General features: G+C 39.8%; 1 protein-coding gene across 5 annotated transcripts in view; it reads right to left on the bottom strand.

Annotated features, from left to right (window-relative positions):
• Window positions 1–8,600: 8,600 nt before the first annotated feature.
• The window catches only part of KIF2A (kinesin family member 2A), a 97,388-nt gene continuing 93,205 nt past the window's right edge, over window positions 8,601–12,783 (bottom strand). For 4 of the 5 annotated variants that reach the window (XM_061618997.1, XM_061618982.1, XM_061618991.1 and 1 more), the window contains one exon: window positions 8,602–10,370. In XM_061618997.1, coding sequence (XP_061474981.1) covers window positions 10,285–10,370 — 86 coding nt within the window. In that variant the 3' untranslated portion in view covers window positions 8,602–10,284. Of the gene's footprint in view, window positions 10,371–12,783 lie in introns of all 5 variants that reach the window. The other variant, XM_061619012.1, reaches the window with a different exon arrangement.

The following is a 12,783-nucleotide window of genomic DNA, read 5'->3' as shown; positions in this document are numbered from 1 at the left end:
GTAGGTAGCCAGCAGAGATGCTCCACTGTTTTGTACTATCTGTAACACATACAACTATCTACTTGTTGGACAGAAGTCATGGGTGTGCCCTCGATGCGATGAGCTCATGGCTCTCCGGAAACAAGTTCATTTCCTTGAGGCCAAGGTGGCTGACCTGAAGAAGCTGAGAGAGATAGAGAGCTTTGTGGATGAGGTCTTTGGGGACATTATAGCTGTGTTCTACTCCCGGATGACAGCTCTCCTGCTATCCAGGAGAATGAGGGCCTTGGGGAAGGAGAGCATCACTCTGAGGAAAAGGGAAATTATTCCTTAGAAGGGGCCCATTCCTTGGAGGGTGAACAGATATCTTCTCATGCTGATACTTCTCCGGGGTGTGGATCATTAGGAATACAGATAGTGGAGTGTGTGATGGTTGTGCAGACCGCAGGGTGATTTGCCTGCCTAGGACAAAGGTTGCAGATGTCACCCATAATCTAGGTAGCTTGATAGATAATGCTGGGGAGGAGTCAGTGGTTGTGCACGTTGGCACCAATGATATGGGGAAATGCCGTTGTGAGGTCCTAGGAGCAAAATTCAGGTTGCTAGATAAGATAAGCTAGGATCTCCAAAGTAGCGTTATCTGAAATGGTAATAGTTCTACGCACAGGGCCAGTTAGTTTTGAGTCTCAGTGTGTGGATGAGATTATTGTGTCAGGAGGAGGTGTTTGGATTTATTAGGCAGTGAGGAAAATTTTGGAACAACATTGGGCACAGGCCTGTACAAAAGGGACAGGCTTCACTTGAACCAGGATGGAACCAGAATGCTGGTGCTTAAAATCAAAAAGGTGGCAGAGCAGCTTTTAAACTGATGGAAGGGGAAAAGCCAATAGGAGCTGAGGAGGGCCCAGGTCAGAACAAATATCCCCCCTGGGATTAAAGACAAAAGAAATGATGAAAACTTAAATGGGGTATGCCTAGATCTGAGCATTGTGAGTGCAGGGGCACAGGATAGCAATCCAGAGAGTCAAAAGTACCACAGACCAAACCAAGCACCAAAAACACTTGAAAAGATACCCTGTATATAAGTGTTTATACGCTAATGTTAGAAGCCTCCGAGCCAAGATGGATGAACTGGAGTGCTTGCTCTTAGAGGACAGCAATAATATAGTAAGCATAATGGAAACCTGGTGGAATGGAGAAAATCAGTGGGACATGATTATCCCTGAATATAAACTATATTGGACGGATAGGGAATGACATACTGGAGGTGTTGTTGCTCTATATGTGAAAGAGGATTTTGAATCCAGCAAGCTAGAAGCCACCAAAGCAGATTCCTCCACTGAATAGTGGGTGATGATACCTGGCCCCAAGAGTAATTTAGTACTGGAGACATTCTATCATTCCCCCTGATCAAAATGCTCAGGGAGATCTTGAGATGAAAAATGAAATTGAGGAAGCATCCAAATTAGGAAATGTAGTAATGGGCGATGTCAACTATCCTGACATAGATTGTCTACACTGGTGTTCCAGTCACAACAAAGAAGTAAATCTTTTAGATACCCTGACTGTGCCTAGTCATGGAACTGACCAGAGGGGTGGCAACCCTGGATTTAAGATTAAGTGGCACCCAGGACCTAGTGCAAGATATAAGTGTTGTCAAACTGATAGGGAGCAGTGACCATAGTGCTATTAAATTAAATGTACATGTAAATAGCCAGTTACCAAGAAAATCCAACACAGTCACATTTGACTTCAAAAGGGGAAATTTCCCAGTGTTGTGGGCTGGTGCCATGTTTAATGTATTTATTTCCCATCTGAGTCTTTGTAATGTATATATTAATCCTCATGTGTAGAATATACATCCAGATATGCAGACCTCATAGCTTTCAGTCAAGTTTTAAAGAGTTTAAAAGGGGAAACGTTTTTCCACTCCCCCTTTTTTTGTCTAATTCTGGGCACTCAGCCAGTGTACTGATAATGGCATGTAGCTACCAATTGCAGCTGCCTTATCCAGTGTGAACAGCACCTATTTCAAGTCAAGTTGTTGACTATTTGTTATAAGGTTTAACGGGTCATGTGTCAAGCGCTACAGAAAGGCTCAGCAAAGGGACAGCATCTGATGACAGCTGTGAGCTCAAGTTCACAGGCTTGAGACAAACTTATAGAGGAGAGCAAGAGTAGTTTCAGTCTTTCAGACTGATCCAACATACTGCTATGCTGTTGCCGAGAACGAGACGTTTGCCTCGCACAATGGTGAGATTATTCCATTTCTTTCCAGATAAGAGAAGAAATGTATTGAAATATGCTCAGGGAAATGTAACTAATTTGAAAATGTAACTTGTTTGCAATGTAACTTGTATAATGTATCAAGTTATAGAATCTTATACTTCTATAAACTATGTTAACTGCATACTGCAGTGTATACAGATGTATAAACCTAATATAATCCTGAGCTAGAATATATATGAGAGCTACTGGCTAAGACCACTGTAAGCATTATGAATGCCATTATTTATTTATTTTATTTTATTTAGTTTAATTTATATACCGCCCTAAGCCCGAAGGCTCTCTGGGCGGTGTACAAAAAGATAAAAACAAGCATAATATATAAATACAATAAATCAAGAGACAAAACAAACAAACAATAAAGAACCAAACAACATCCAAAATACAGAAATACTGATTAAAATACACTTTAAAATGCCTGGGAGTATAAAAAGGTTTTCACCTGGCGCCGAAAAGATAGTAGCGTCGGCGCCAGGCGCACCTCATCGGGTGCCTCATTATGAGCTACAAGTAGTCAGGACTTTGACTCTGACGTATATGATTCTGGTTTACTAGCTGGAACCAGGTATGCATGTACTTGTATATAGGAAATGAATGTATAAAAAATAATTATATGATTTATAAAAATAATCCCCTGTTGAAATGTCATTTTTCCAGAGATATCCCTAAATCTTAGTATGTTATTTGGTGGGACCTCCACCGGAGTTTGCCTAGACAGACCTAACTGCTGGCTAAAACCATAGAAGCTCTGTGTAGATACAGACTAGGAGAGTATAGAAGAACCCTCAATCCTGTGTTTGTACCAGAAAGATTATTTGAGGCCATTTCTGGTGGTGACCATGAAGGAACAAACTGACACACTTGCAGAAGACATGACCTGAAAAGGAAAATAAACTGCAGATAAATCAGGTTTTCCTAAGTATTTGCTGTACAAGAGACACGAAACCATTAGAATGAATACAGAAAATGTGTGTATCCTCAATCTGACAGTATTGAGAAGCACCATGAGGAGAATATCCCTGTACCTCAGAGTGTGACAAGTCTTGAGAAGATACAAACTTCAATCATGGCACAGCTGTTCGTTGAAAGAGAAGGCTGGTATAGAGTCAATGACAGAGAGCTTAAAGAAAGACAGTTTGTCATCTGTGACATGACAAATGAAGATTATATAGTCTGGGTTAAAGAGACAAAGGATGGGAAAAGAAGAAGGCCCACACATTGCCTGTGTAATAAGCCAGAAACCTCCCTGAGGCCCTAAGAGGCAGCCTCAACTAAAGGGAATTCCACAGAAGACATGAATTCTGGTTCCAGGAGATTTTTAAGAAGTGTCACCATGATCTTGGCCATTTCACCAAAAATGAGGGGATTGGTAAAAACAAAGTTGAAAGGCAAAGTCAAGATCACTCCAAAATGCTTGGAAGTTGTTTTTAATATTAGAAGCTTGACTGAAGTGTATACTGCAGATCACAAAAGGTACCACTATGCCAAGAGGATGCCAATATGGTTAATGAGCAGAGTCAAAGAAGCTATTAGAGGCAAGAATACTTCCTTCAAAAACTGGAAGTCTTGTCTGTATAAGGAGAATAAAAAGGAGTACAAACTCTGGCAAAAGCAAGACAATAAGGGATGCTTAAAAAGAATTTGAGGAGCACATTGTTAAAAACACAAAAATCAACAAAAATTCTTTAAATACATTTAAAGCAGGAGACCATCTAGGGAGGTGGTTGGACCCTTGGATGACAAGGGAGTCAATAGTGTGCTAAAACAGGATAAGGAGATTGCAGAAGCACTAAATGAATTCTTTGCATCTGTCTTCATAGTGGAGGATATAGGGCAGATCTCTATGCCTGAACCAACTTTTGCAGGAAGGGAGTCTGAGGAACTGAGACAAATAGTGGTGATGAGAAATGAAGTCTTGGGCTTAATAGACAAAATAAGAACTGACAAATCTGTGAATACGGATGGTATCCTCTTGAGAGTTCTCAAAGAACTCAAACGTGAAATTGCTGATCTTCTAACAAAAATATGTAACTTGTCCCTCAGATATGCCTCCATATCTGAGGACTGGAAAGTGGTAAATGTAACACCATTCTTTAAAAGGGGATCCAATGAAATCCCATAAATTACAGGCTGGTTAGCTTAATGTCTGTCCCAGAAAAACTGGTAGAAAGTATTGTTAAAGTTAAAATAAGCAAACATGTAGAACAAGAAGTCTTGCTGAAGCAGAGCCAGTATGACTTCTGCAAGGGCAAGTCCTATCTCACCAACATATTGGAGCTCTTTCAGAGTGTCAACAAGCGTATAGATAGTGATCTGGTTAACATAGTGTACTTGGACTTCCAAAAAGCTTTTGACAAAGTACCTCACCAAAGACTCCTAAGTAAGCTTAGCAGTCATGGAATAAGAGAAGGCCTCTTGTGGATCAGGAACTGATTAAGCAGCAGGAAGCAGACAGGAAGAATAAATGGATAGTTCTCCCAATGGAGGGATGTAGAAAGTGAAGTCCACCAAGGATTAGTATTGGGACCTGTGCTTTTTAACTTGTTCATTAACAACCTAGACTTAGGGGTGAGTAGTGAGGTGCCTACATTTGCTGATGATACTAAATTGTTCAGGGTTAAAACAAAAAGATTGTGAAGAGCTCCAAAAGGACCTCTCCAAAGTGAATGAATGGGCGGTAAAATGGCAAATGCAATTTAATATGAGCAAGTGCAAAGTAAATGCTTGTTAGGGCAAAAAAATCTCAATTTCACACATACACTCATAGGGTCTGAACTGGCAATGACTGGCCAGGAACAAGACCTTGGGCTTGTAGAGGACAGCTTCATGAAGATGTCGACCCAGTGAGCAGCAGCTGTAATAAAGGCAAATTCCATGCTTGGGATCATTAGGAAAAGTATTGAAAACAAAACTGCCAATATCATCATGTGTTATACAAATCTATAGTGTGGCCACATTTGGAATACTGTGTACAGTTCCAGTTGCCTCACCTCAGAAAGGATATTGTAGAGTTGGAAAAGGTTCGGAAAAGGACAACCAAGATGATCAAGGGGATGGAGTGACTCCACTATGTGAAAAGGTTGCAGCATTTGAGGCTTTTTAGTTTAGTGAAAAGATGAAGAGATGACATGATAGTTTATAAAATATGCATGGCATGGCAAGAGTGGATAGTTTTTCTCCCTTCCTCATAAACACTAGAACAGATGGACATCCAAAGAAGCTGAATGCTGGAAGATTCAGGAGATAAAAAACAGTACTTCACACAATGCATAGTTAAGCTATCGAACTCACTCCCAGAGGAGGTAGTGATGGCCACCAATCTGGATGGTTTTAAAAGGTTAGACAAATTCATGGAGGATAACAGTATCAAAGGCTACTAGCCACGATGGCTATGTTCTGCCTCCACATTTGAAGGCAGTATGCTTCTGAATACCAGTTGCTGGAAACCATAGGAGGGGAGAGTGCTCATGTCCTCAGGTCCTACTTGTGGGCTTCCCATAGGCATCTGGTTGGCCGCAGTGAGAATAGGATGCTAGACTAGATTGGCCACTGGTGTGATCCAGCAGGCTCTTATGTTTTTATGTCCTTTTGAAGGCCAGTTGTCAATGTATATAAAAGGTGTTTGGAAAAGGGAATGCAATGAATCACACACTGAGACTTTCAAATTAAAAATAAAAAAGGCCAATAGCAACTTTTATCTAGTCAGTTTTTACCTACTTCAGTCTTGGGTTTCAGAGCACTTGCAGAGATCCTTGTAACAGGTTTGGAGAGAGTATAAGTCCTCATAGGATCTTTAACTATCTGATTTCAATGGTTCCAAGAAAGAACTGAGGGGGATGCCTCACTATTTATGGGAAATTGAAGCCAATAAAAGCCAGTCTGCTGCTGGATTGTAGCGTAAGCCAATGGCCATGCACCATCAGATGTACGTAGTTTAAGCAGCCAATCAGAAATATACTTAAGAGAATGGTTCCACATTCTTAATAGTTTTGAATTTCCAATACATTAGAACTAGCCCCAGATGATATTGGCCTGTATCAGAATAGTTTATCACATATATAGATCATATATAGATCATCATACGGCACACCTGCCCTCCAGAAAGGAAGAGATAGTACAGAACAGTGCCTCCAGTCTCTGTGCAGCTAGGTGGCCCAGGATATCATGATAGTATTGAAAGTTACTGAGAGGACCAGCAGAACCAACTGGGGCAAATCCCCCAATTTAGCTCCTAGCACAAATTGTGCAACAAACATCCAAAGCTGTTGAAACTACAAACTTAGAGGCATTTCCATTCAAGCAGTATATAAATTTTGTTAAAGAAATGATACTGGAACTGAACCATCACTGTTATTACATTTTTATCCCACCCTTCCTCCCAGGAGCCCAGGGTGGCAAACAAAGGACAAAACACTAAAAACATATTTAAAACATCTTAAAAAGCAATTCCAAAGCAGACACAGACTGGGATAAGGTCTCTACTTAAAAGGCTTTTTGAAAGAGGAAGGTCTTCAGTAGCTGCCAAAAAGATGAGGTGATGTCTAATATTTAACACCACTTGAGCATCGTGCCCAGAAACTGGCTATTTAAAACCAGTCAATAATTATCAAAAACAGCAGGGCTTATTGTGTACTGCCTTCAAGTTGATTCCGACTTATGCTGACCCTATGACTAGGGTTTTCATGGGGCTGAGAGGCAGTGACTGGCCCAAGGTCACCCAGTGAGCGTCATGGCTGTGTGGGGATTCGAACCCTGGTCTCCCAGGTCGTAGTCCAACACCTTAACCACTACACAACCCTGGCTCTCAGCAGGGCTTATTATTTTATCAGATATGTTCAAAGTCAATGGCACCATTTTTTATTCAATTTATATCCCACCCTTCCTTCTGAAGAAAAAAAACATGCCCCCCTCTCAAGAATTTAACAATTTTTCTATTTAGGTAGGAACAGCAACTCTGGCTGTCTTAAATTAATGAGACTACCATAGCACACTTTCAAAAATTGTGTCCTCATAGGCTCCACAAACTGAAAAGGTATCCCTAAAATCAGGAGAAGCAGCTGCCCAAATGGTACATGTATTGCTACCACTCTGTGTGAAGGTCAAAAGCGATACAGGTCGTGATGGTCCCAGTCTGTGGGAACAAAATATCAAAAATATCTGTAATCAGAGAGGGCGATCACAATCCTGCATATTTAGCACATGTCTTTCTGCCTAGGACAAACTTCTGACCTGCACTTGAACACCATTTAAGCTCTATGACAATGGCTGGTCTTGGAAGGGATTCAGTCACACATATAAGCAATTCTTGGATAACTCCATCATTTTAACCCTTCATGGGCATAATTTGTTGGTAACTATTGAGCCAGGTTTTAATCACCAACCATCTCTACAGGCCTCAAGAAGCACAATCCTCTGTGATGTGGCAGATAGTTCTTGAACCAAATGTGCACAATCTTTCCACTTCACTGTTGTTTTTTTACTTGAAATTGCAGATGTTTGGAAATTGAAGTTTGGAAGATGGTTGTATGTGTCATGTCAAGATATAAGCATGTTCTTTCATATTCATACTATGACCCTTGAATATGCAGTTAAGTGAAAGAAGGTACAATTCCTTCAAGCTTTGTATATCTAGGACCTTGACAGATAAGGCAGGCTTGTATAACAGGCCAACCACATACAGTAACTTGAGTCAACTTTCATGGCTGGAAAAAAAATATAATCAATTTTGTTTTTCCTTGTGATGAAGAACTGGAGTCAAAGTTGCACATAAGATGACTGTGGTACCACCAGCATTAACCTCTACAATTGGTTTTAGTTAAATGCTTGACTGGTAGTATAGCCCAGCCCATTCTGAGAAGTGATTTTATTGGGTTGCTGCTGCATCATCATAAAATGCCAAAGCAGAATATTCACATGACTATCCCTTTACCTCATCAATATGTTGTTCAGAGGAAGTGAAAGTGCCCTTTCACGGAAAAGACTTGCTCCTTATATTAATCTACCACAGGTAGGGTCAGTCAGTTGTTTCTTTAAGCAGAGATAGATAATGAAAAGCTTGTGTCTCTCCTAATAGTGATGCCACCTTAAGGCAGCTGGGGAGTAATATTTTTCTGGACACACCCTTTCCCACACACACACGCATTTTCTAACTTTCATCTTTACAGCACACTGTAAAAGATGTGTCAGCCCAACTTCATCTACAATGAAAGGGCAATATTTGTCACAGTAATATAGTTTGCCTTACACCAAATATGAACAGAATTACAATGTCTTAATATAAAGATATCCTATGCATTTATTCTAAAATTGCCTAATGGCAGGATGCAGCTTGAAAAGAAAACATTTTACAATTAATTGTATAGAAGTAAAATTCTCATCTCTAATTTATATTTCAGTTAAATTTATTAAACACATCGTGTAAAATCTACATTGTTGTTTCAGTTTTCATGTTTACAGATAGGCGCTTTGTCACCATGATATGGCAAGGGACTTCCACAGCCTACCATTCTATGGGGATTACGTTGAATACTGAGAAACTCTGGCTCATTTAAGCTCTCTTCTCATTGTTTTCCCTTTATTTCCCTCAGCCACAGCACAGATGGGCTTATGTTCCAGGAACAAAGTATGAAACAATTCCAAGGAATGTCTGTTGTTGATATGAGCACCTGGGATCTATTTTGGGATTTGGGAGAACTCCTAGAGAGGTTTACAATTCATCTGACAAAAAATACATAAAGGGTAATTTCTTTTGGATATCAATTTGCAAAAATAATTGAAGTGCCACCATCTTAAAAAGTGCTGGACAAACAGGGCCATTTGTGAACTTTTCAGGCATCACTGTGGAATTTCTTCAGCATCAGACAAGTTTTGTGGAGTTTATTGTGCAAATCCTCTAATGGTACAAATTCACCTCACTTTTCAGCTGATGGCACTGTACAAATGGAAAATATGCATTAGCTACTTTCTTTTAAAGCAACAGTACTAACTACCTGCGAACTACAGTTAATGCACATGTAAACTGTCATGCAGCAGAAGCCAATTTTAGTAGTATGTGAGAGTTACTTTGGTATCCTATTTCTTGGATACCTCTCCTACCCATATGTAGAGATCAGATTGCACCTTTATTCTGACATCACACTAGCATACATACTGTACATCTGTATTATCCTAAGATACAACTCTCCTTCATAATCAATTACCTTTTATTATACATCCACCAATTTCTAGTTTTGTTCTTTACAAAGGAAATGTTAGAGACTCTATGGCGTTGAAATCATGATTCAGATTTTTACAGGGAAAAATGGAATGGCTTGCTGTCAATCCACACCAACAGATTTTTAATTCCAGGTCAATGATATGGCACATACTGTGAAATGAAGAACTAGTCACGAGGGGAAAAAAATCAAACACACATTAAAATGTACACACACAAAAAGTAATTTACATTGACAAATAAGGAGTGTCATTTATTAAGGCTGTGCTTTAGAGAGGACATTTACGGTCAAGTCGCCTTGGTCAAGGCACAAATGGGAAGAGGTGAGCACAGCTGTCTAGAAGAGGTATATACAATCACTGATGAGGTGGGCATGCATGCAAATACAAAACTGCACAGCTGTTCTTTGCAACAAAACTTGACATAAGTAAAACAAAATACTGTGAAGATTTTTGTTTGTTTTTACAAGTCCACCATTTTACTTCATTATTTTTTAAAAAATTGGCAAATATTTCCAAAACATAAAATTCACAATTTGAGTAAGTTAAAACATTTGAAACAAAAAGTGCTTCCCATCTCCAAAACCTGCCTGGTTGTGCTATCTGGTCTAGAAGCATTTTGCAGACATCTTAGAGGAGTGTTCCACACAACTGAAATGTCAGCCAGGGAAAGAAGAAATGGGCATTTCCACAGACACTTCAAAAGTTTTAGATCTTTCAAGTAGTTGACTTCTTAAGCTTCATTTCCAACCAACTGCACTGTACAGCAATGAAGGCTCAGGCATCCTTTAGCAGCAGAAGTTTGCCTCAAAGGGCACGTGGTCTCTTCGGATTAATCTGTTTACTGGCCTGTTCCTCCTCTTGTAGTGCTGTGCGGAAGGATTTCACTTTATCTTTAAAAAAGAAAGGAAAGTCAGTTATGAACTGAATAATTTCAGCATAGTTCCTGTACCCAGGCTTTGAGGCATAAAGTAGCAAGTTTTATTCTTGCAGGTAGCCAAGGAGAAAGGCAACTTAAATTTATAAGTTATTTACATGTATAAATAAAAGATATATATATATATATAAATGTAATTGTGATTAACCAAACAGAGGTTTTTATTATATTAACAAAACGTTTCAGCTTCCACCTTCATCAGCTGCCAACATCCAGAGCAAGCTTGAGTGAAGTTCTGTTTGTTGCTTTCAAAACTGTCTTTTATATATATATATATATATATATTACACATACACACACACACACTTTCTGTGTCTGTGTGTATATATACACAGATGCACTGGAAACACTGAGATGCAATCATGCAACATGTAGGTGGTAATGGTACCAATTTCACTTTGGACTAAGTGGGAACTGAGTTCCCCATTCTGACAACCTTGATTTAAGTAGGATACAAGCAAACCAACAAACCAGGGACAGGAGGATTGCAACAAAGAGAAGAGAGCTTGATATGCTCTTTCAGCAATTTTTCTAATGCCTGAATCAAGATTGAAAGTCTGAAGAACACATGCTGAGACCACAGTTACAAAATTAGAAGCAGCAATAGATGCAACTTGAAGGAATTTGTTCACTAAAGATTTAAGAAACAAGGCATTTGTTGAAAAGTGGTCAAAAGAAAGGGTGCCATGGACAACAACTAACAGAGGTTAGATATGGAATCATTTTACTGACCAGAAAGGTATTTCTCTGGGAGCAGCAGGAACCGCCAAGTAGGTATTATCTTCTTCCCCATTGCCTGAGGCAGGAAAGAGTTAATACTCCAAAGGACTCTCACCTTAGCCTCTCCCATGGAGTGACAGTTTGCTCTCTGGCCAAGCTTGAAAGTATTACACTTGTAACATTGCATTCACTGAAGCCAACATGAAACCTGAACTTGCAAACTTCTAGGTCAGTTCCCTGACCCTTCAATCTCCCCCCATTTTCCTTGTGTTATTCTTCCTCACGTTGTATCCCGGGGTGGGCCTTGACGGTGCCCTGGTGCCCCGAGAGAACAAACTTTCTGGTGAGTAAAATGGCTCCTCTAGTGGGCACAAGGACACCTGCAAGTGGGATGTTCCAAAGCTGACCTCCTGTGTGGGTGGGTACAGGTCCCTTAATGATCCAGCAGCACCTACTAAGGAACTCAGCTCCCCGCGGCTGTGTCCACATCTTATAGTACTTGATAAATGTAACTGGATTTGCCAAAGTGGCTGCCCAACAAATCTCTTGTAGAGGAACATTTGTTGTATGTGCTGCATAAGCAGCTGCTACGCTTATTGAATGCATCATGATACCAGGTGCAGAGTAAGGTGACCCCTTGAATGCTTCAGAAGCAGCCACAGAAGCTCCAGCTAGGAGGAACTCACTAATGGACACCTGGTAATTTATGCAACATAAGTGTTTCAAAAGCAGCCAGGAAATCTCCAACTAGGTGAAACTTCTCATATCTACAAAGCAATCCCTGAAATATTACCATGCTATGCGAACCTGCTGAGTGCCAGTAATCTGCAAGCATAAACTGCTGTTTAAATGAACACAAAGGAACAACAGAAGGCCTGGTAGCCTTAATTTCCAGTGAATTAAGAACTGAATAAGAAGCATGTGTTTGTCTGTGATTCTGTTGCTCACATTCTCAAAAAACTATATAAAAAACTATCTACCTGTTGAAGACAAGGAATAAAGACAAGTTAACTTACACATAAAACATGCATTAAATTTGCTACTGATCTTCCTCGAGGGAGGAAACAAACAGAATTGCATGTCTGTAAACCTTAGCCAAGTTACTAAGTTGTGCAGAGTAGTAATCCCTACCAAAGATTACTTTGTTCCAGCAAATAATTTGTTTGTAATATTAATCTATAAACTGTTTTACACCGCCCTGGGACCTGGTGGTGACGGTCGGGCAATGAATTGAACATCAGTACCATTCCAACAGTTCTTTAGCTAATGAACTGAACATCCTGGTAAAATGATAGTGAATATGCTGTTGCAAAAGATAATACAGCCTCATGGAAACTTGTCAAACAAAATCAAGCTCATCTATATTCTATTTATTTGTTGTTATTTAATAGTTATTGTTAAGGTCATCCTATAGGGGACCCTTAAACTCCTCAAGAATTGATAAGGTATATGTAATTATCCATTCCTTCAGCTATTAAGGACTGCAGCTCTCCAGGAGAGCAGTCCTGTGCTACGTGCTGCTACTCTTGGAAAATACTTCCAAACAAAAGGGCCATCTGCTAGAAAAAACCTTCACATTCTCATGATGCTCATGAAGGAACTGATATATTTACTTCTATGCCTCTGGCCCTCTAGACGAACCAACAGAC

This window comes from Rhineura floridana, chromosome 1 (assembly GCF_030035675.1).
Source record: "Rhineura floridana isolate rRhiFlo1 chromosome 1, rRhiFlo1.hap2, whole genome shotgun sequence".
Lineage (NCBI taxonomy): Eukaryota > Metazoa > Chordata > Lepidosauria > Squamata > Rhineuridae > Rhineura > Rhineura floridana.
Note: the sequence above shows the minus strand (reverse complement) of the source record. Positions and strands in the feature narration are given on the sequence as shown.